Below are 22500 nucleotides of genomic sequence, written 5' to 3' on the forward strand. Positions count from 1 at the left end.
CGGAAGCGCCAGAAGATCGACATCCGATCCACGACTGTTCTCAACCGCACAGCCGAAAGCCGAGAGGAAGGATTCATCATGTTTCTTGGAAGGCGAAACTTTAAACTATGTAAGTGCGCTCCATCGGCATCACAATGCCACATGTCCACACACGTTCGATCACCGTCCAAACGGGGGTGGGAAACACGAGATCCTTTCCAATTCCACCCGCCACCGGTTGGTGGCCCCCTGGTTGTCTCTCTGGGGTATCGCTTATTTCCCTTCATTCCCCGGGTCTCGAGGCATGGCCAGCGAGTTTCGAGAGAGAAATTGGTTTCGTTGTCGTGCGTGCATTTCGGAACCGAAAGCCAATTGCATTATTTATTTACCACGATGCACCGCGATGACTGGGGGAGGGCGTTTTTCGCGTCAGTCGCTTTTTTTTTGCTTTTCTGCTGAGCTTTCCTCGCAAATCGTGTGTCGTGCAGCATGCGAAGCTTCCCCGTTGGTGGTTTGCGTTGATTTCGCGGCGTTGCCAACCGGCGCATGAAGTACGCCAACGGTTTTGTGCAACTTGTTGTGCGGGGCCGAATGACGACTCCTCCCGGGAGGTGCGCTTCCAAATCGAGAAATCGATCAGTTTCACTGTCAGTAGGTCACGTGCGGTGCGGTGCGTCCTCCACCATCGCGTCGTACACCTCGTAGTCTTGGCCCCAAAAAGTCTTAACAGCAGCAGCAGCAGCACCGCGCACTAATCCGCATCACACCTCGAAACCGTGGCCTCCGGCGCTCGAGAGCGCGTGTTTGGCATGGCGAATCGGTGATTCGCCATTCGGCTATGGCGTACGATCATTGGATGAATTGGCCGGTGAAGAGGACGGGGTGCGAGGGAGATAATGAAGGTTTGGAAGGTTTTCTTACGCGCCACATTCCTAGATACCGCGCCGAGTCACGTGCGTGCGACCGCCAGCCGTGGCGAAACGTTTTTGGTGGAAACTCCGCGACCGATTCTACAATTAGTACTAATTGAACGTTTACTAGGCAAGTCAGAACGGCTTAATGTTTTTTTTTGCTGGTTTGTTTTCGGCGCAAGCTTACAACTAACAAGCGGTGCGCTAATATTTGTTCTGTTCCAGTACCAATCGCCCAAATCGTCGGCCAATGTAGGCTAATGGTTGTTTACCGAATTTAAAAGCAATGACAGAGTGCATCGAGCGTTTTTAGAAAATTAAAACCATCGCCAGAAACGCCACTTAGCGGCCCCAGAACGGGTTCGTGACTTCTTCCGCGAGGGGTGTTTCCTTTTTTGCTGCTTGTCTTCTAACACACACTAATTGTGCGCGCTTCACGCCGTCAACCGATTGCGCAGAACAATTACGGCCATTATCGATTGGTTGAGCTGCGGCCACTACAAAAACGGATAACCCATCACTCTGAGGAAGTGACGGTTTGGAAAACAAAACAAAAAACCCTTTCCAAATCGTCATCATCATCGTCGTTATTCTTGTCAACCCAGGAGGTTTTTTATCGAACCAGAAGAACTAAAGAATAGTTGTGAATGCGGTGAAGTCCGACATTGGCCCTGCTGGCGTACTTGAGCCTGTTCAGGCCGGTGCAAAAACAAAGCTCTAAAACTGATTCCTTGGACTGCGAAGGTTAGGAGTTATGAGGGGCGGATGCGTGACTCCGTTACCAAGTGGCCGCCTGACCGCGTCTTCTGATTTTACGCCGTTCGACGGCCGCGCTTCGGCTTGAGGTAGGCACCCGGTTTCAATGGCAAACGTGGGCCCCGAAAAGGAAATCTGGGTCCTTGAGACCGGTTTAGTGCACCGGCGGAAGAGTAAGCAATTCGATCGAGCGAATGCTTTTCGCGTGTCCTTACACTCTAATGCTTATCCCTGGATAGCTAATGCTGCCTCTGACCAGGTTTTTATTAAATTTTCCACAGTTTCCAGTTCTACAGGAACAGCAGGTGGAACAGGTTTATACAGTTTCGACAATCAGTCATCAACTTTTCCTATTCCATTCTAACACCGTCCATGTTTTGGGCTCTAGAGCCGCACTATTACGATTGCTGGCAATATTCGCCGTGTAGCAGCCACAAACAGTTATCCTTGGTGGCGGGACAACCACACTGATAACAGCGACGGATACTTGCATGTAGGATGCTTTAAGAAGCACCATGTCTCGGGAAAACCTTGAAAAACTTACGGAATCTTTGATGACGATTTGATGGTCGAAGAGGTGTAAAAAGTATCTTTTCGAAGACACGACTGCCCAAAATCGATGCCACAGATTAATTTTTCAATGAATGTTGTTAAAAAAAATACCAAATATTCTTCAAAAGTTGTAGTTTAATGTGACATTTACTTGAATAAATTAAGTCAAATAGTTTCTGTACAAAAAATCGTCAAAATTACCCGCGATCCGTGCCCGGTGAAGGATGAGGAGGACGAAGAGGAGGATGAGGAGCGGGGAGCTCCGAAATTTTCGAGTAGTCTTGAAACTGCTCGACAGCACCAGACGAGCAGTGCAAACACTTGCATACTTTTAGTAGTTTCAAGACTACTCGAAAATTTCGGAGCTCCCCGCTCCTCCTCCTTCTCCTCTTCGTCCTCCTCATCCTTCACCGGGCACGGATCGCGGGTAATTTTGACGATTTTTTGTACAGAAACTATTTTACTTAATTTATTCAAGTAAATGTCACATTAAACTACAACTTTTGAAGAATATTTGGTATTTTTTTGGGCAAGGCTAGTTAAACGGCCCGGTAACAGACTTTGCCTTTCTTGCAAACTCCTTTCTTTTCTTCCAGATTTCGATTTCACGCTTTCCAACTCGCGTTTTTTGCTATTTTCCGTGTTAATTAATTAGCCCCGAGCGCTCGGCGTTTTATTTTACAATTGTAGCGTTTAAAACGCTTGGAACATACGCCAGTTAAACCTAACACCTAACATGGCTCAGGACCCTCAGGTTCACCTCTAACAAAGACCCTCAGAGTCAGGACTCTCAGGAAAATAGATCCATAATCCCACGGTTGGGATAGTACACGACGAAACGAAATCGGAAGAAAATCACAATTGATCATGTACTTGATCACATGATCAGATACGATGATCTGTCAATTACAATTGTCTACCAAAGTCTGTGAAATGATCGAACTAAAAGAGCGTTTGAATGGCTCATATTGTGGTTAGAGCTACAAAAGCGAAATGCTACAGTAGCGTTAGGTATTTGTTTGTTGTTAAGGACAGCCGCATCCGGCTAAAGCACTTGATAAAATAATTTAATTATATTATCTAAATCAAACTGTAGATTCTCCGCCATCTCCTACTACCTTTGTTTGCCAACAATGTGGCAACGCGTTGGAAAAGTGTGAAAAGTTCGCTTGGAAAAGCGTATGCATCTCGCCACCAGGCCATAAAATGGATCAAAGAGGATCATCACCACAGAAAGGGGCGGGAGGCCGGTTCGGCACGTGATCGATCAGGATCGCAAGGAACAGAAGACCTCAACCGCGGACTCCTCAACAACAATAAGCCATCGTGTCCATCCTTCGTAAACCCGGAATGGAATGCTATTTGCAAATCGCTGCATATTTGTTATTGAGCTGTAGATGCTATCAAACGGTTGAACAACTCTGATTGCTCCGAAATGGAGCACCACACGGAAGAATTCTTCCTCTTCCACTGCCAGTGATACCGCTGTGATTTAAATAAGGCGGCAGTAATTGCAGGATCAATTTCCTAGCAATCCCCTCTGCCTGATCGATCCGCGATCGAAGAGCTTTCTCTCGGAACAAATCACTTTCATCTCCCCATCGGGACACTTCCTTCCGTACCTATAAGTACACCGGTTCCATCACTTCCTGGGTTGCCAGTGGCCCGACATAAAGCAGCGCAGATTGTTGGTACTTCCTTCTAGCGATCGGAGTCAATCCAAATCCGTGCTCATTGACGCACCGATGATTAGAGATAATTACAATGAGGCCAATGTCTAAGGTGAGCTGCGCGCAGGCCTTCAAGTGCCTTGTATGCCTTGGCACTACATAAATGGTGTCCCATTCAACAGCACCGCGGCCACCACGTCAGTCGATTTCGGTATGCAGAAGGTATGGGTGTCATACGCGGCATTGTCGATGACACTTGTCTATCTGACAATGGTTCACCTATCCCACCCAAGCTAAAGGTGCGAAGATGGATTATCCATGGCCCATCCATACGAACACACACATTGCGGCATTGTTCGTGCCTGGGCGCAATATTGAGCCCGGGGACTAGGAGGGACACCAGCACCACGCTGAATATGGAGGTGCAGTGGAGGCGCACAAATCGCGAAAAGGTTTCACCGGAGTGCCTTTCGGAATAATACCTTCGATTATGCGGCAGGCCATGCATGAGCTGCGTGAGAATCCTTGCCGGCACAATGAACTACCACGGTAATGCAAAAGACAGTGAATAGCTGGTTGATATACCACGTACCTGCTGCCTTATTGCTTTCATTGTGCGCACGGGGGAATATTAACCCATTGGCAAACTTCCTTTTTGTAATCCATTGTCATCTGGTGGTGAGACTTCATTTATAAACCAGGACATGATTTCTTTTCTTGTGCTTTTAGTTGGTGACTGCGGGAGCTGCCCTGTGATCCCAGTAGTTGGCATATTAAGATTATCAGAGAGACAGGGAGAGACAGGGAGAGAGTGCATTGTAGTATCCTTAATCGTGTTTCGTACCAGCGTTATTTATTGAGTGGATGATGTATGACACATCACCCGACAGGCCACTTGTCTTGTCTGAAGCAATTACATTTCAACGGAATGATTCACCTTTAAACCTTTCCACTGGCATTTATTTCTCCTCTCGCACAAATCGTTGGTCAGTGACGGGCTACTAGCGAGCCCATTGGGGACTTTTCCTGTAACACCCGTAAAAGCGTTTGAATTATATCACCACCAACCGAGAGAGAGAGAGAGAACCAGTTTGTAAGTGATAGCAATTACTTCCCGTGTCGTGTTGCGGTGCTAGGACCATGGCTAGGGTTTTTGTATCGTGGTACTTATTATACAAATTACCAGAAGGTCACCGATACGAGTCACTGCAATCATCTCGCGTACCGCGTGGCAAAGGACAGCCTGCAAGTAGGAACCTTGAATGGCGTCGATAGTTTGGAGAGCTCAGTGTTGTCGAGGGGGATGCCGTGGAATTCTGGGCATCGTTAGAGATAATTAAACCCCGTCGCACTCGCGCCGATAAGCTGTTATCATGCCGAGCGCAATCTAGAACAGGTTTAGGGGCCGAATGGCGCATCGATACGGCACGTGCATGTGTGCGCTGCCGCCGCCGCGGTCAGTTTGTGCCGTCATCATTAGGGTTTGATGCTGTCCACCCGGAACTGTAACGAAGCAGATGATTCGGCGCCTCGCCGCGACCAACGTTGTGTGAAGCGTTCCCATCATTACTTATCGCCATCATCTCATCGATGCGTTACGGTAGATAGTACAATGCGTGTTATTAAAAACTAGTTATCCATTCCAGTATTCCACTTGCTGTTTGACTTTGTGGAGAACAAACGGTGGATCAACCAATCAATCCGGTGTATTGCGCTCCCCCGGATATTGGCGCATCGGCGCATAAAAGACAAGCCTAGCGTCTATATGCAAATGGGAGTAATGTATTATCACGAAGGCCTCATTCCCGCGCTTTTATCAAAGATGCTCGTTAGCAAAACTCATTTCTCAACGCTAAAGCAGCAGCCAGATCGAACCCGTTGGCCTTTTTTTTGCCTTACACTGAACAGCAGATCAATCGCGGGGCGACCTGGCCTCGCCTCGCCGCGAATCAAACGAACCGTCGGCCTGGCGGCCAATAAATCGCACGTGGCCTAATCGCACTAATGCCACGAAAGGTGCTACCAACTAAATCCCACCGAGGGGCCTATTATTTTCCATATAAAACACTTAATTGCTTTTCGCCGACCGACCAGTAGCACGGCCTATAGGCCCCATTAAATCTCCGTATCGTGACGGAGATGCGTTTCGTGGGGAATAACAAATAGTAGTCGATTGGTGTGGTACGGAAATACCAAAGCTGAACGCTGAAACACAACAATACCAGCTCCCTGGTACCACACTCCACAGATGCCCCAATGGTGTCAAATAATTGAGAGTCGGCACGCTCAATTTAAATATTTTGCCAACCATTTGACCCAATATGGTGCTGTGATGGTCAGCCAGAGCATGGTTCCGAGATGGGTGCTTCAAGATCAAAACCGATTTGTACACGGAATGACGGTGCACGAATCGCGCTTCCCTTTTGTCTTCCTCCGCCAGTGCCCGGTGTATAAACAAGCCCGCCCGCCTGCCATCTCCAGTGAGGCGCTGACATCCGGATACACCGTTTAATGGGTTTTCAAACATCGCCGTCCACTCTCGTCTTCACGAAGATCGAGGCCGATCGAGGCGGAGGGATGGAAGTAAATCAGTCTCTCTTTCTGTCGACCTCCTGGTGCCGCCCTGATGCTTTATTATTTCTCTCGTCTCGTAGCCTCGCTGTCGATTAAATATTATGCCTCCTCCCTTACCGGATGAGGGATGGGACCGTGAAAAAAAACCCCCGTCCCTTGGGATGCCTCAGTCAGCAGAAAGCATTGCGAGTCTTTCAAGATGAGATGAGATCCACGTCCCAGGGCCCAGCATGATCACCTTCATGAATCATGCGCCGTTTTACGTCAGCAGCAGCAACCGCAGCACCCCTTTCCGAAGGTTCTAACTACCTAATGGCGGTCAGAGATGGGTATAGTTTGGGATTTGCATCGTCGCCGGCAGCGCAACAAACGCGCGGTGAACGGAGACAGCCATCGGTCTGTCCGAGACAACATCAGTTGCGCAGCAATGGCCATGGTCCCTCGATTAACGCGCTAGAGGTCATCGAAATGCTTTCAATCTCATTCAACCCCAAAAGCTAGCTAGACCCTTTTTTCGACCATCCAAGCGCAGCAGCAACCATCTCGTCGTCGTCATCTTTAGTACTGTCCATTTCGGCCACTAGCACGTGAATGTGATTCATGCTGGGGTCGCAAAAAGGGGTCACACGTGTGGTTGAAGAAGGTGTGAAATGCGTCGCTGAAGGTTTACTACCATTTCTGAGTTCGGTTCCAAAAAAGGTGGCCAACACGATGGCCGACCGTATACTACTCCCTGAAACAAGTGTATTGTACAAATTCTAATTCAACATTCAATTGAGAAGCGGAAAGGGAAAAGGAAATGAGAAAAGGCGATGTACGCACGCACAACGTTCAGTACACGACGGCGTGCCAGACGGTCAAAACAAAACGACTTTAATGCGATTGATACGCGCTTGGGCTCACGGTGAATGCCAAGCCGTGTCGTGCCATTAACGAAAAAATGTGACGACGGCGACCGCCCGACTGTCACACCGGTCCGTCAGTTTGAGTTCAAGGTTTCATACTGTTATTAATGCCGCGATCTTGCCGCACAGCGCGCGAATGAGCAGCAAAAAGCGTCTCTCGATCGCATCACATGCAGAAAGTACCACAACCGACGTCGCCGCAGGGTGTGTACTATCAATACGAGAACAACTAAACAAGAGAAACACATCTTCCACCATGCGGTGGTGGCGGTTACCCACAGCCACGGTTACACCAACCAGCCAGCCAGCCAGCCAGCCACAGACTCGGCTTGCGGTAGGTTCAGTCTCTAGAAGCCTTCACCGAGCGACCGAGCGACCAACCGGCCTCACAATGAGTTGTTGTCAGCCTCGGCATGGAAATATTGCTTAATCGTGCGTTAAAGAAATTAAAGAAAGCTCAGAGAGGGGGGAGGGGGGGAACCATGGTACAGATTATGCGCAAACCGAGCACCACCACCACCACCACCGTTGCCTCGCCCTCGCCTCATAAAGCACTTTTCAGGCTCGGGTTGGTGCGATCCTGTGTAACACACCACAGCCCCCTGCCTCTTGCCGCAAATTACCAAGGTAAAGACATTATAGGACCGAGCAGCAGCAGCAGCAGCAATAGAGCTGAGGTGCAGGGTGGCGCGGTGTAGCGGGGGCGAGTGCTCTGCGTAATGGGCAAAGGGGGGAAGAGAGGGTGACAGGGGAGGGTGTGTAATGAAGCTACGTACGCGGTAGGCACGTTGGGGCATCGAAACCAGCACGGGCGCACACTCGCCATTCCGCCAGCTTGTTGAGGAACGGGCAACGGGAATGTAGCTCGCTAGCTACGTGCTCTAACCCCACCGATCGTCCATTTTCTGCTGAATGTTATGCGAACGGACCTTGTGATAAGTTACCACAAAGGCTAGGGTGTTCAATGTGTGATTCTGTGCTAAAAGAATCTCGACAGAACAGTGAGAAAAGCGAAACATCTCTCGGCGAGAGATTGAGAAGCCCTCAAACTATGCAGTTGTTTTTAGAGAAGTAGATTATGGATTTGTGTTTATCAAAACAAACCAATAGCTAGAACACAAACATAATTTTATCACCGAGAGAATTCTCTCACTTTTTTCGCTGTCTCGATAACACGATCATTAAGGATCACACCAGTTCGGCATCACCTTTCCGATCGATCTCCGCAATGCTTCTACGCGACTGACTGCACACTTATCGGAACTTATCAAACGCGTAGCCCCAGTATAGCTAGTGGAGCACAAGGTAGTAATTTGTAGCTCACCGCAACACTACACCCCAACAACAGTAACAGCAACCAAAAGCCACCAATACAGCGAGTCCCGAAGAGCGAGAGAGAGAGAGAGAGAAGGCCCTCCAAACGAATACAGATGGCGATGGTGTGGTGCAGAGTCCAGCAACAGCGAGATCGCGATCATCGCGCCCTCGAGAGCCTGCTACTACGGGGCGCCATCGTCGATTCGATTTCGCGCGTCTTAGTGATCGTGCTCGGAGATCGAGCTTTGTCATCGTCGTCGTCGTCGTCGTCGTCGTCGTGTTCGTCGTCTACCTCTCAGTCGCCGTTGCTGTCTTATTGGTTGGTGCTGTTGCTGCTGATGTTGTTGCTCCTGCTGCTGCTGCTGCTGCTGCTGCAGGTGATGGGGAAACACCACGCCAGCATAGTGGCATGGCTTCGTGGAGTTGGGGCGCACTGGCGGGCGCGCAAGACATCCATTCGCGGGGGACCAGTTTCGTAGTGAACGTTGAAGCGCGCGCACACCCCGGCGGCGGCTATAGTGTTTGCGTTGTGTTCCAGCTCTTCAGCGTGGCTGGTGGCCGAGTTTGTTCCGTGGGTTTTTTTTTGACTAGGATTTTCTTTCTCTTTTGCTCTCTCACGCGCGTTACCCGTCGACGTTGGTTTGCTGCGGTTACGTTGGACAACCGAGCGCGCCTTCGGCCTTCAGCTACACTCTGCTCGACGGTGTCCACGCGGGATGCTCAACAGATGCTGTTACTGTTTTGGTTCTAATTACGCGCAGGTCCGCTAGTGGAGTCGAATTCGGGTCGAGTCAAGTCCAGTGGTGCCTTTCGTGAATGTCCTTGCCAGTGAAGGTTGACCACCGGACAACCGGCCAGAGAGAAGTGCCCCGTTCGGTATTGTGTTTCATTGATCACGATGATGGTGATGAAGATCACCAGTATGCTGTCGATAGTTTCGTTGTGTGAGATCCTGGATCCTGGCTACCCGTTTGTGGTGTGATTTGAAATCTGCGTACCGCGCACCGTGAATCTAATGGTCGCTCCTCGCTTGTGGTGGGATGTGGCGTGAAATCCAGTTGTGCAACCAGTTTACACTTCCAATTCTCCCTTCGGCCCGTGGCTGCGGGGCCATGTGAGAGGAGAAGGCCGCAGCCACAGCACATGGCCGTCACCGTCTGGGCGCCTGACAAGTCGATGAATATGTAAACCCAGTGGTGTGTCCCCTCCATCCATGCGACAGTGAACTGAGTTCTGTTTTCCATTTCCATTTTTCTTTTCTTTTTCGCTGTTGCCGTTGTTGTTGTTGTTGTTGGAAGTGGAAAAGTGCGGACAAGCGTACCAAACAGTACCACCCTCGGGCCGAAAAGAGTGTGTTTTTCCTACCAAGGAACGCTCGGAGCTCCCGGGCGTTCGTGAAACAAAAACAAAGAAACCGTTACAGGGACCCGTTTGCGTGATTGTTTTTTTTCTGCTGCTACTGCTGCTTGTGTTTGTTTGTTTAAGTCGTTGGTTCGTTGGTTATTCCTTGATTCTCTTCGGTGTCCTTTTTGGTGCCCGTGCCCGTGAATGTAGTTACCCTACAGTTACCCTGCGCTGCGCACCACATATTGTACCTGTTGCCCGCCGCGCTGCTACTCAAAACTGGCTGACACTGCACCAGTGCCATTGCTGGCCACGGAGAGGTGGCGCAGTAGAAAGGAGGGAGGTGGGACATACCAAGGCAAGAACGTTCGACCCTCGCCGTCGCCGACGCCGTCGCCACCGAGGCCTTAAAACTAGTTTTGCGAGATACGACGACAGGAATCCGGTGGTGGCGTAGTCCACGATTGCCCCACAACACTCAGTGCACTGTTGTGCTAGTTGCTCAATCTGGCCCCGGTACTTACTTGTGCCCCGAGACCTGCTGTCACAGTAACACACGAAAAACGGAAGCCTCGTGAGCTCACGAACTATCGCTCACTCTCTGTCGCTCGATCGGCCTTGCGTTCGAACAGAAACCAAAAAAAAAAATCAGCGAAAGGTAGCATTTTGTATGAAGCATCCGGAAAGGCCACCGGAAAGAGAATGCCATTCGACTCTGAAAGGCCTTTCTTCCCAGAAAAAAAAGCTAACAAAACGGTGTCACAGCGCAAGGGATTCTGCGCCACCGAAGCGCACAAAGAACTTGCGCGATCGGGCAAGCGACGAACCTTCCCTCTGGTGGTATCATGCGCCGCTTGTGTCTTGTTGCTTGTCGGTTGGCCACTCAATTGACCTTTGGCCGTGGATAATGAGCTACGACCAATCACAAAACTCCTCCTTTTGACCTCTCGCGTAATTTATTGCCCTAACATTTGCGCTGCGGATCCCCACAGCTGGACAAAGGAATAGTAGTGGATAGCACTAGCAACGGGCAACGAGATTCTATTAAAAAAAAACATTGCAGATGGATTACCTGTTCCCGGACAACTTGTCCAGCGCCGGACCATTAAAACCATTAGTGAAGGTTAAAGGTTTAAAGACCCCCGGGCGATACCCGGGCGATTCACGTCATTCATCCTGATCCTACGTGCCGTTTCCGTTCTGTGACCATCCCTAGAGCCAATTGGCTCGCTCTTTTTTGCCTTATCCGATAGGATACATACAAGCACACATACGCGGTAGACTCATGCGAGCTAGAGCTGATTGGCTGCAATTAAGCAACCAGTTCTAAGCACCGAGAGCACCGAGAGCACCGCGAGCACCGAGATAGAGAGAAAGAGAGAGATGTGTATGAAGCTGGTAATTACGTGGCCTGGCACTCGGTGGCCACCTCTACCACCTCCTAGCGCCACCACCAAGGTTGCAAGGCATCACCGTTTGTTCAAGGACACGGCACGGACACAGGACAGATACACACTCAATCGACCATTTAGGTGGCCAGAGGCGTGTTTCATTTTTTTGCTTCTCTTCGTCCACTCATCGACGCTTGATGGCGCTTGATGTGTGGCGGTCGCGGGGGTAATTTTTATCGTTGGCCGCGTCTCTTGCAAAACACACTCGACCTAGCCGGGACCGCGGTGATTAAGTTTAGTGCGACTAGAGTAGTAGTAGAGTCGCAGGGTCACGAGACAGGGTAGGCAGTCCTCTGACCTCTAGGCGCGATGGCGCCGATTGCCGTTTGCCTTAGAACGCCATGGCTTCATCTCGGGGTGGCCGCTGTAGGACGCCCGGATAGGATTAGCTCCATCCAAGGGCTTCAAAGGCAAGAGAGAGAGAGAGAGAGAGAGAGAGAGAGAGAGAGAGAGAGAGCGCCTGGCTGGTAGTCGTAGAAATCGATTCTTGCTTCGCTGCCCGTTGCTATGCTTTCTTGTTGAGCAAACAATGCCTCCAATCTGCATCCACGAGCGACTACGATCGATATAAACATCAAGCGCCACCCGTACCAGCGCCAATGATGGCCGATTGTTGAAAGTGATCGAGTGTACCTTCACCGGCATCGAAAGCATCGAATGCTCTCTGGTGCAGCGCAGAAGCGCACTGTTAACCCAGATATAATTAGTAGAAAGTGCTCACTAGCTCGCCCGTTCGCTGCTCTAATTAAATGCAAACGATGCAAACGAGACGTTTTGTTCGCTGCGTTCCTTTGCGTTGTCGGTTGTTGTTGTTGTTGTGGTAGTCGATCGCTGCTTTCTCACTTCTGCACTGTATCCTCACTCCTGATCACAAAGCTTTACCATACCGCACCGCACCGCGCAGATGCACGATAAGGCGTGATCGATGAGCGCAGCGCGTAGGATGCAGCGTTGCATCCCCGAGAGAAAGAGAGAGCGAGAAATCTTCTTCGACGAGCATAACAACAACAACAAAAAAAACGATATTCATGCATGAGTTCTTCCCTCAAGCCCTCACATCGGATCGGTACTACAATCTAACGCGCCCACGGCCAAGCGAGAGCGCATAAAACAGCAACACCTGGTGTTTGGCTGCGAATTCGAAACCCAAACGCTGGCCCACGGATGGAATTCCAAACCTCCGTCCGTCCATCCATCCACGATCGATCGATTTTGCAAATGCCTCCAATGGCCCAATCAAATGCCCAAAGCTCTAATGAACGCGAGAGTCGACCGCTCCGGTGTCAAGCTCTCCGGTAGGTCATTCATTTGTTCGATTGGCAAACACATTGGCCGGACCACCATTTTCCGCACCCAATCGCGATCGCGATCGATAGTCCCACGGAGCCCTGGGTCCACCACCACACACATTTGTGACATTTTGTGACATCGTCGGCGCAGCATCGGGGGGGGTCGAGTAGCATCGACCAAAAACCGGTGCGTGACGTTGTCGTGCCGTTGGTTTGTCGTTACCACACCGCACCTCGATCGCTCGCTCGCTCGCTCGCTCACTAGCTGGCTGACTGGCTGGCTGGCCAGGTGAGCGAGATGGTGTGGCTTTTCGCAATCAGCCCAAGAGGCTGGGATGGTGGCCGTTCGTTATCTCGCAATACTCTACACCAGCGCATACCACAGCGAACGATATTGGCGCGTTGTGACGTCGCTATCGTTGTCGCCTTTGCGTTGCCTTCTGCTGCTGCTGCTGCTGCTGCTGCTGAGCAGAATTCGGAGCAAGCGAGCGCTTCGAATGCTGCTGGTGTGACCTCGCAGGCTCAGGTGAGCGCGTGGCCAGCGCGATTGACCAACGCACGCCGCACCGGGGTCCATATGAATCCGCATCTCCTCTAACGGCTCCTCGATCAACAACACACTCGAACGGGCCGTGCCGTTGTCGATCGAATCACTCATGTTTGGCAATCGATTCTGTTGCTGCTGCTACTCGAGTTGCTGAAGGATGCTGGAAACGTGAGATGACACTTGCACCTCGCACCAGAGTGCAGACGGTGAGGCTTGGTGCGTGATCATGCATGCTTTTGGCTTTTGCGTAAAGGTGCTTACCACATTGCTCCACACCAACGCGACTGGCCAGCAGCTGCCGGGTGCGCAACAAGCAACAAATGGCACCGTGGGGCACCGATGAACGATGGCTTAGATGTTACTCATGTGTTTACCCTTCGCACGAAGCGATACCATGGCGGTGGCGATGTCGATGACGACGATGACCGTGTGCGCGCACGCGCTCACATGCCAATTCGTCTTTGCATCGCCTGCGTCTTGCATAATGTTTCGGCTGCGCAGCTCTCGGCTGCGGCGTCACCGGCACCACTTTGGGGCCATTCGAGTGGACCCATCCCTCGCCAGAGCCCATTTCCACCGTTGGCGAAAAATCGACGAATCGGCCATTTGGATTGCATGAATTGGAATTGCTCGCGTGTGCCGCCAACGGGCTCCAACTCCGATATGCTGGTGGCTTTGGTAACCGCAAAACCGTGGTTGGAATGGGAGGACAGCTTGTATGGCTTATCCGCATATTACTGCCGAGAGAGAGAGTGAGAGAGAGAGAGAGAGATAGAGAGAGAGAGAGAGAGAGAGAACCCGTTCGGCCGGCTGTGCCATTTGGAAAAAGGCATCATTTGGTGCATGGCTCCGGCATAACCTGTTGTTGCAACTGCGCTGTGCACTACCACGCTGCTGCCGCTGCTACTACTGCCGGTTTGGTGCGTCAATGTCCGGGGTACCGGAGGATGGCGCAACAGGCCACACACGGCACGGCAGCGAGGCAAGCTTTCCGCTCGAGAACGTTCGATGCATTCGATCCGGCAGAGATGGTCTTCGCTGGAGCTGAAGAAGCTTCATCATAAAGCAGTTCATAATAAAAACAGCAGAAGAGCTGGCAGAATCGAATTCGAAATTCCTCGAGGTGATAGCGCATATTCCGAAAAAAGCCAAAAAAATCCCCGAAAACCCCCCCCCCCCCCCCCTGGCGCCCTGGTCGCGGGCTTCATTAGAACGAAGGAATTTCAAATTCGGACCAGCGCGCCCGCAACTGTTTGTTTGTGCGCCCTCTGTGGAACTGGTTTTTCGATTAGGCAGAGACTAAAGATTTTCCGCGTATTTCGTTACAAAAAAAAAGCATACCAGAGGGTTTAAAGCACGAGCCCGACTCGAAGGTGATCTTCTTCGCTTCTTCCGTGGCTCCGTGGTCTTCCTCGAGAACGTTCCGATGGTCAGCATCTCGCAGCGTGATTTGCATGATGGCGAACATCGGAAACAACGAAAATTAATCGCCCAAAATGCCAAGATCCACGATCGAATTCCGGTTCTGCGATGACGTTGATGATGATAATGCTTCATTCGCAGCAGCAGAAGCAGACCCAAGAGCATTAAACTCAGATTAGGGTTATGTGAAGAGCATCCGCTTCAGGGAGTCGGTGACAAAGTTAAAAGGTTTTTCGGAATCGCTTCCGTCGCTGGTTCACCCCGGAGGGGGGGGGGGGGGTCATTCTCACCTTGAAAAGTAACACACAGAAGGCCAGAGTCTTGTACGAATCGAATCAACCTTAACCAACGCAACGCAACGTCTCTTCTCAACGTAACGTAACCATCAATCTATCTCATCTACCCACCCCCCCCAAAGTGACCACCACTGTGACACTCGGTGTTTGTCTGTGACGGAAAGGAAAGTGAATGTACCGTGAATGCAAACATTAGCTCATTGAACAATAGAGCGGTGACCGCCGGTGGGTGTCGCGAAAGCACGGCGTGTAGCAAGCAGTAAAATATCCGCGTGGCCGGTTAATAGATCAAAGCTAGTGCCCACGGAACACGGACACAGATCCGGTGAAAACCGTTCAGAGCCCGAGCACCAGCACCAGCACCAGCATTCGGTTGCAGCCTCCCTGCCACGCCCCAACAGCTAGCGAAAGCGTTAGAAGCGGATATTGGCGACAAACGCGCGGCGGCACCTTCTTCCCTGATCTACTTCCCGGACTTCCGGTGGACCCTTAGCCTTAGTTTCAGCCCGTCCCGTCAACAGCCCCCCTCCGGTATTAATCATGTACGGCAGAAGCAATCGGTTATGCACTAAATTGTCCAGTGCTTTTCTACGAAAGTGGTGTAAGTATGTGAGAGAGCGAACGAGGGGAGAGTTTTTTTTTAAATAGAAGGGAAAGTGTTTGAGTTATGTGATCGTTTTGTGCACTTGTTGCAAGAAAGTATTCCGTGTTTAGAGTTAAAAAGCGCTACCGGTGGTCAAGTGAGGATTAGTTCTTAATCTTATCACGTGATCACGAATAATATAAGTTTTCTGCATTCCTTGTTAATGTGCATGATCACGATAATAGCTTTTATAGTAATGAAACATTCATTGGCTATTATTTGGCGAGTTGCAAAACTTTATTTCAGCTGCAAGGCTAAAATAGCAATTTTATTCCAAACTCTTTTCGATAATTCTTAACGTACAGATGATCTCGTGGTCTATGCATCTTTAAAGAAAACATTAAGTAGATTCACTTGCTCGTAAGTAGCAGTGAGTAGTTAGAAAATAAGAAAAGAATAGAGCAATGAGAGAACATATTTTGAGATGTGGCTGCATAAAAGTGGACAGTTACAGCAAACATTTGATGACTTTGCATACTGCCCTTGATCTATCTTGTGACGAGAGTCTCAAATGAATTGATGATACTGTTGAGGCGACTGGTTATGCCTCAGATAAATAATAATTTAACCATTCTTTCGTTCATAATAGTAATGGAGAACCAGCAACTCTGAAAGAACTTGTGATTTTGCAATAAGCATTCCGGAAGGTGTTTCTGATGCATTTTCTTCTTATGAAAATGGATGGACACCGCTGTGTGCGCGAAATAGCGTCAGACAGAGTGTTCTGAAGAGTGTTGCAAAAATGCCACCACCAAGCATAAACATAAAGTCTTTTAATAACAAAACGATAATATATTTGGAACTAGCGCAAACCACTCTCGGGGGAAAAGCTGGAACTCGTCATTAATACCAGGGTGGAGCAGCGTTCGAATCGGTTCCATTTTCGTGCTCCATCGCGCTTCACTTTCATCTGATTGTTGATCTCCTTTGTAGTGGTTATTGTTGGGGCCAGACTTCCACACAAGTCCACGGACATTGGATGGTGTGCCAGCAGAAGGAATTGGTTGAGTCAGTGCCAACACAACAGCTGGTTGTGGTTCAGCCGACCACGTTGTGACTGGTCAGGGCTCTCTGGACCCAGAGCCAGGGAGCATACCAGGTGAAAGTAGTGGTAGTGTCCAAGTACCACACAAACACCTCATCGGGAACCTCGTTTCTTGGTGCGGCACCAGCAGCAACAGCCAACCCAAAGGCCGTCGTCGTCGCATGTTCCTCACGTAACAACGAATCCGGTTCCCCATAGCACTGGCACTAGTAGTGGTGGTAGTAGTGTTGCTGCCACTGGCAAGGGTGGCCAACAGGCTAATGGAAAGAAATTGGCATTGCGTAAGGAGGTACCTCCCGTACCAGACGATTCCATACCGCTCGCCCCCCCCCCCCCCTCCGCTTGGCCGCCGTCGCACAACGAAGCAAAACCAAATTGGCACACCACCGAATGGTGTTTTTTTGTAATAAAAAGCTATCAAGAGTACCCCAGATCCCTGACCGCCAGAGTGACCGCGGAGTGTACACGGACGATGGTAAATGAATATTTCGTTACCGCCTCCTCCCCCTAGGGTCTACGAGGATCGGATTTTTGATCTTACGAATGCGTGGAAGAGCGACGAGTTGGAGATATTCCCATAAAAATAACGTACTCTAAGCAAAGTTGAAGACATCGTCGTCGTCGTCGCCGCCGTCGTTAAATGGTTCTCACGATACCCAAAACTAAAGAGTGGCCGCTCCCCAATACACGGCGACGGTTGTGAAAAAGATGAATTTGAACATTGAAACAGGTACACTTTCGAGTTACAACAACCACACGCGGCACTTGATGGCATTTTGAGTAAACTTTTCCTCCCTCAGCTGTTTGGCTAATGTTTGGAGGATCACTTTGTTTCCAGCTCCGGGCGGCCAGGCCAAGGCAAGCAAATGCGCGGTACACAGCGAAATGCGGTGTCGCGACAGTCAGTTTAGTGTTTTATGTTTGCTCGTTGGTTGTCGCGAGAAATTTCTCTCCGTCTGGTCCAGGGGGATTTGCATGCACGGCAGACACAGGTCAGGGACAGCGAGAGGCGGGCCACTTTCCTACGGGATTTGTCGGCAAAGCCTTTGTGTAGCATCACGAAACACGCTTCTTGCATTTGCAATGACATCGGTTTTCCTGCGAGGGATTTCTATTCAATGATTTATTGTACAACACATCTCATCTGATCTTTGTGCCTTATGACCTTATTGCCGAAAAAGGAGGTGAACCACAAAGTGATCTCTCTCTTTGATTCCATTTGATCGATTTCATTTACTTGGCACCTGAAGGGAAGCTTGCACCAACCAGTCAGCGAGACCTCGAGAGCGCATTCTTCTAACATCAAGTATCAGCAACGGATGGTTTCGAATCCAATTAGGAAGCGAGTATTAATTCCAACCGGATCTCGTGGCAATAAACATCGACAGAGTGGCAGCCACGCAGCCAGCCAGTCGATGTGTGTTCTATCGAGGGTCCGTAAACCGGGGAAGCGATAGGAAGCAGAAGGTCGTCAACCTGCGATTTCGCGGTTGAGTTTGAAAACACGATCCGGTCGCCGTGGTGATGAGACGAGAACCTCAAAATGGCTGCCGCGAGCGTGCGCGCCCGCTCATCTATCTTTCTTCGCGTCCTCTATTCTCCATCATTCATCCTTCCTCCGGTAGGATTCGGTGGTTTTTTGGTTTGCATCAAACCGTGTCGTGTCTCGGGACCGGTGCTAGTGTTTTTGAAGGATCATTTTGATGGCCATGTCAGGGTCGCGCACGCGCCCGCAACGAGTGACGCGATATTAATTAGGCAACACTTCCCCCGTGTCGACTAAAATGTCTCGACAAACGGTCGACGGTCAGCGTTAATGATAGTGCAGCGGTCGGTGGTGATCGCCACCAGAGATTGTTGCCTTTAGAGAGCTTTCGCATTCGTACGTAGAGTATGAGTTTTTTGTTGTTGATTTTTTTTTGTTGACCCATGACTACCATGACCTTAACGCCGAGAAAGTGGGTCCAAACCATCAGAACAAAACCACTTCACAAACGTGAACCAGCAACCGGCGTGCCGCTAATTGTTGGACAGGCAAAAAGACCCACTTTGGTGTCTGGTGATTGACCATTTGATTGAAAGTTAATGTTCTGAAGAAACTAAAAAGCGTGGAAAAGCACTCTAGTACGCTCTCGCTCTGGCTCTGGCACAAACGGGAATGCTCGAGTGTCCAAGGTTGCCGAATGGAAAAGCTCGCCGGTGCCCATCGATCGAAGGAACCATTTGCCAGCCCGATATCCCGTCCAGCGGTGCACAAACGGCTACAACGGCCATTAACCGCATACTTTCGGTGATAATTTGCCTTTAAACCCCTGCGAGACCTTGCCTGCGGTTTACGGGCCCGTACACATTCATCGCGTTCAAAGCACTAATGAGCCAGCTAGCTTTTTCGGCCGTGGCGAAATCCGAATCGCTCTCGTTCTTCAAACAGCAGCACTGTGTGACTGCGCGGCGCTCGGTTGTTCCGCCATCTCGAGCACGACGACAGCAGCACCTCACCGACCAAGCCATGTGGCCCACGCGTGACACATTTTTTCGCATCCGTGGCGTTTCATAAAGCGAAACATTTAAGGACAAACCGCTCAAAAATGTGTTGGTTTGTGTGCGGCTGGGGGAAAACCGCCAAAGGAGAGACGGAAAAAAAGCGAAAGAGCCCCAGGGCTGCAATGCATCAAACAAACAAAATGCCGGAATTGCAGCAATATCTGCAACAGCGTGAGCAGAGGGAGTATCGCACAGCATATCGGCGGCTGGGTGTATCTTAGTGCCCCACCCCGGGGGTGGTTTTCCCACACATGTCTCTGTACCGGGCAAGTGAATTACTTGGCGCCGAGCCTTGCACCGGCGCTTTTTGCAGAAGGGGTGTTGGAAAACAATGCACCTTCCCCCCCCCCCCCCCCCCCCCAAAGGCCACATAACCAATGTAACACCTACTGGGAACTTTTCTCAGCTGTCGGTCAACCAAATTCCCATGCCGCCACCACAATCGCCGACTGGCTCCCTCCTCCCGCGGGGGGGCCAAAAAGCTGGCCCCAAAGAAGAGACCACCGCACGGCGTGGCGTGGAAAAGTTTGCTTCCCAAAAGTGCTGCAAAATCTGTTGCCGCGGCACGTTGCATCACCCCAACAGTGGCCAGCAGCGGTTAGGCCGGCCGGGTTAGGTCATCCTCCTAAATGCCAACACAAAACCCCCGCCACAAAAGTCTCAACCTTCCCCGCTCAAGGTGCTTAGGACGCAAGCAACCTGCGCCGCGTGATCTGCCTGATCTGGAGCTGTATATCCAGTCTCTGGCCATGTCTCTGGTTGCTGCTGCTACTACTGCTTACCCCGATATTTGTTATTGAGCACGAGGAATCTAATTAATTTGCATTTGCCGACCGTGCCGGCAACAGCGAGCGGTGAGCGACGGCGAGGTGGCGGCTGTTGAGCGATGGTCACCTCACGTTGACCTCAATGTGATCTTGACCTTCGGACGGTGTGGAGCACACTCTCCCGCGCCCAGTCACTTATCACTTGCCATCGCGTCTGGGGTCAGGTGGCTCTCTAATCGATAAATCAACATCCTTCCTCACGAGCACGAGGCACCCATTGCTTGCTCATCACTCTGCAACAGCGGTAACAGCCGCTGCAGCAAGAGCTGTAGATCAACTCACTGAATATTAATCTCGAATCTCGGGGAAAAGATGAATAACGGACGATGGATCGGAGGCTGTGGATCATAATCTCAAAGTGGGAAGGGCCTCTAGAGCGATACAGGCAGTAGCCAAGACCGGAAAGACCGGATCGAACCCGAGCGACTAGTCCTGATTACCTCGATTACCTATTACCATTTGACCATGTCAGCTATAGCGCCCAGCTAACTAATAACCTTTTGCTTCGTTTGCTTGCTTCCTGTTTTTTTTTTCTCCACGCAGGGTTCGTGATAGCATTCGCCCTCAGCCTGCTGGTGCTCGGTGCATTGGTCACATTCGGTTTCACCGCGTTCATCCGCACCATCATCGACCATCAGGTGGCGCTCAGGGTGGGCGGACAGTCGTTCGGTTGGTGGTCTCGGCCCCCCGTTGAGCCCATCATCCGGATCTTCGTCTACAACGTCACCAACGCGGACGAGTTCCTGAACAACGGTACCAAGCCGATACTGGACGAACTTGGCCCATATGTTTACGTGTAAGTAGTCTGGCCCTGGCATGCCCTGCCATGCACTGATGACCTTCCTTTCCTTTCACGGGGACACACCGTCAACCATCGCACCATCTCTATCTGTGTCGATCGGGCGGTGATCGTCGGTCGCCAATTTGTATTTTGACATTGACTGAATGGTAATTTTGGAAATCGTTCCCTAAACGCTTGCCATGGTCTCGCTGCGGAAGGAGGAGCGATGATTAGGATTAGGCCACGATTTGTAATGATTTCCCAAGTTATGTAAACCACACTCGCCCTTGTCAAACGTGTTGTCAACTGTTGATTGTGAATTGGAATCACCAATTAGTGACAACGGTCTGTGCTCTGTTCGCGGATCATCACTACACCAATTTGGTCAGCCATTTGGCAGTCCGATGTGGTGAAATCCGCAACGCAGAAGCTGTATCGAAACATCACCATTCACCGGACGACGCATACCATGATTGTCCTAATAATTACCTTTTGTCTGTTTGTCCACTCGGTCGCGCGCGCGCACGCTTTGTTTAAACAATCGGCATACCTTGAATGCCCGTCGATCGATCAACAAATCTCGGCTGAATGTCTGATGTTCAACCTGCGCGACGACGACGCGACCTCATGTAGGCAAACATGGGAAAAAGTCAACATTAAAGAGAACCCGAACGGCACTATCAGCTACAACCAGAAACGGGTGTACATCTTCAACGAGGACCTGTCCGGCGGCATGGAGGATGACGTAGTGATCGTACCGAACATTCCGATGCTGAGCGCCACGTCGCAAAGTAAACACGCAGCAAGGTAAGGGCCACGGACTCTACTAGACGTCGACTCCATCCCCTTCCACACCATGGCCTGACTGTAAACTGATGACCATTCCCCACCCCCGGGCTATAGGTTTCTACGGCTAGCGATGGCGAGCATTATGGACATTTTGAAGATCAAACCCTTCGTCGAGGTGTCGGTCGGTCAACTACTGTGGGGCTACGAAGATCCACTGCTGAAGCTGGCAAAGGACGTGGTGCCAAAGGAGCAGAAGCTGCCCTACGAGGAATTTGGGCTGATGTACGGCAAAAACAGCACATCGAAGGTGAGTCACACAGTGTGCGCGCAGGTGTCTAAAGAGCTTCGATTCGTAAGTGATCGTTACGCTGCGGAACGTAAAACGGAAATAGTTGGTTGAGTCACGGCGCGTTTTCCGATTGACATTTATCATGACTGAATGTTCAGCTGCAGGGGGGAGGGCGTGTGGTATTTAGCACCTCTTGTTCTAGAAGTGGCCGCCAAGCCGTTGGTTGGATGGAACGGTCAAGCATCGCGATAGCAAATACGTGCCTGGGGAAACGCTCGATCGGTCGGCTGAGAGGGTTGTTTATCGCGCACAAAGCAGCATAGCATCCGTCCAAGCCATGATTAATCTCATTAACCATTCCACAGCGCATAGGTTATCGTTCTTAGAAGCGGCAGTGAGCTGGTTGGCTCTACCACGGCATAGACAATTTCAAACATGTGTTTAGCATTTTGGTATCTTGTGTTTTTTTTTTTGCAATTTATTTAGATCTCGAATGGTACAGCATTGAATGTATCTTAGTGACTATGCAAACAATGACCCAAATCGATCCATTTACAAATCTAATATCA

At 50.4% G+C, this 22500-nt stretch overlaps 1 protein-coding gene across 6 annotated transcripts in view; it reads left to right on the forward strand.

The window, feature by feature from the left end:
- The window catches only part of LOC126579169 (scavenger receptor class B member 1), a 26954-nt gene that overhangs the window by 1017 nt on the left and 3437 nt on the right, over window positions 1-22500 (forward strand). For 4 of the 6 annotated variants that reach the window (XM_050242518.1, XM_050242517.1, XM_050242519.1 and 1 more), the window contains exons 2-5: window positions 1-109; window positions 20616-20868; window positions 21487-21660; window positions 21757-21949. The exon at window positions 1-109 is cut by the window's left edge and continues 237 nt beyond it. In XM_050242518.1, coding sequence (XP_050098475.1) covers window positions 79-109; window positions 20616-20868; window positions 21487-21660; window positions 21757-21949 — 651 coding nt within the window. In that variant the 5' untranslated portion in view covers window positions 1-78. Of the gene's footprint in view, window positions 110-9124; window positions 9236-9425; window positions 9541-15135; window positions 15615-20615; window positions 20869-21486; window positions 21661-21756; window positions 21950-22500 lie in introns of those variants that run through there. The other 2 variants (XM_050242514.1, XM_050242515.1) reach the window with 2 other exon arrangements.

Source organism: Anopheles aquasalis, chromosome 3 (genome assembly GCF_943734665.1).
Source record: "Anopheles aquasalis chromosome 3, idAnoAquaMG_Q_19, whole genome shotgun sequence".
NCBI lineage: Eukaryota > Metazoa > Arthropoda > Insecta > Diptera > Culicidae > Anopheles > Anopheles aquasalis.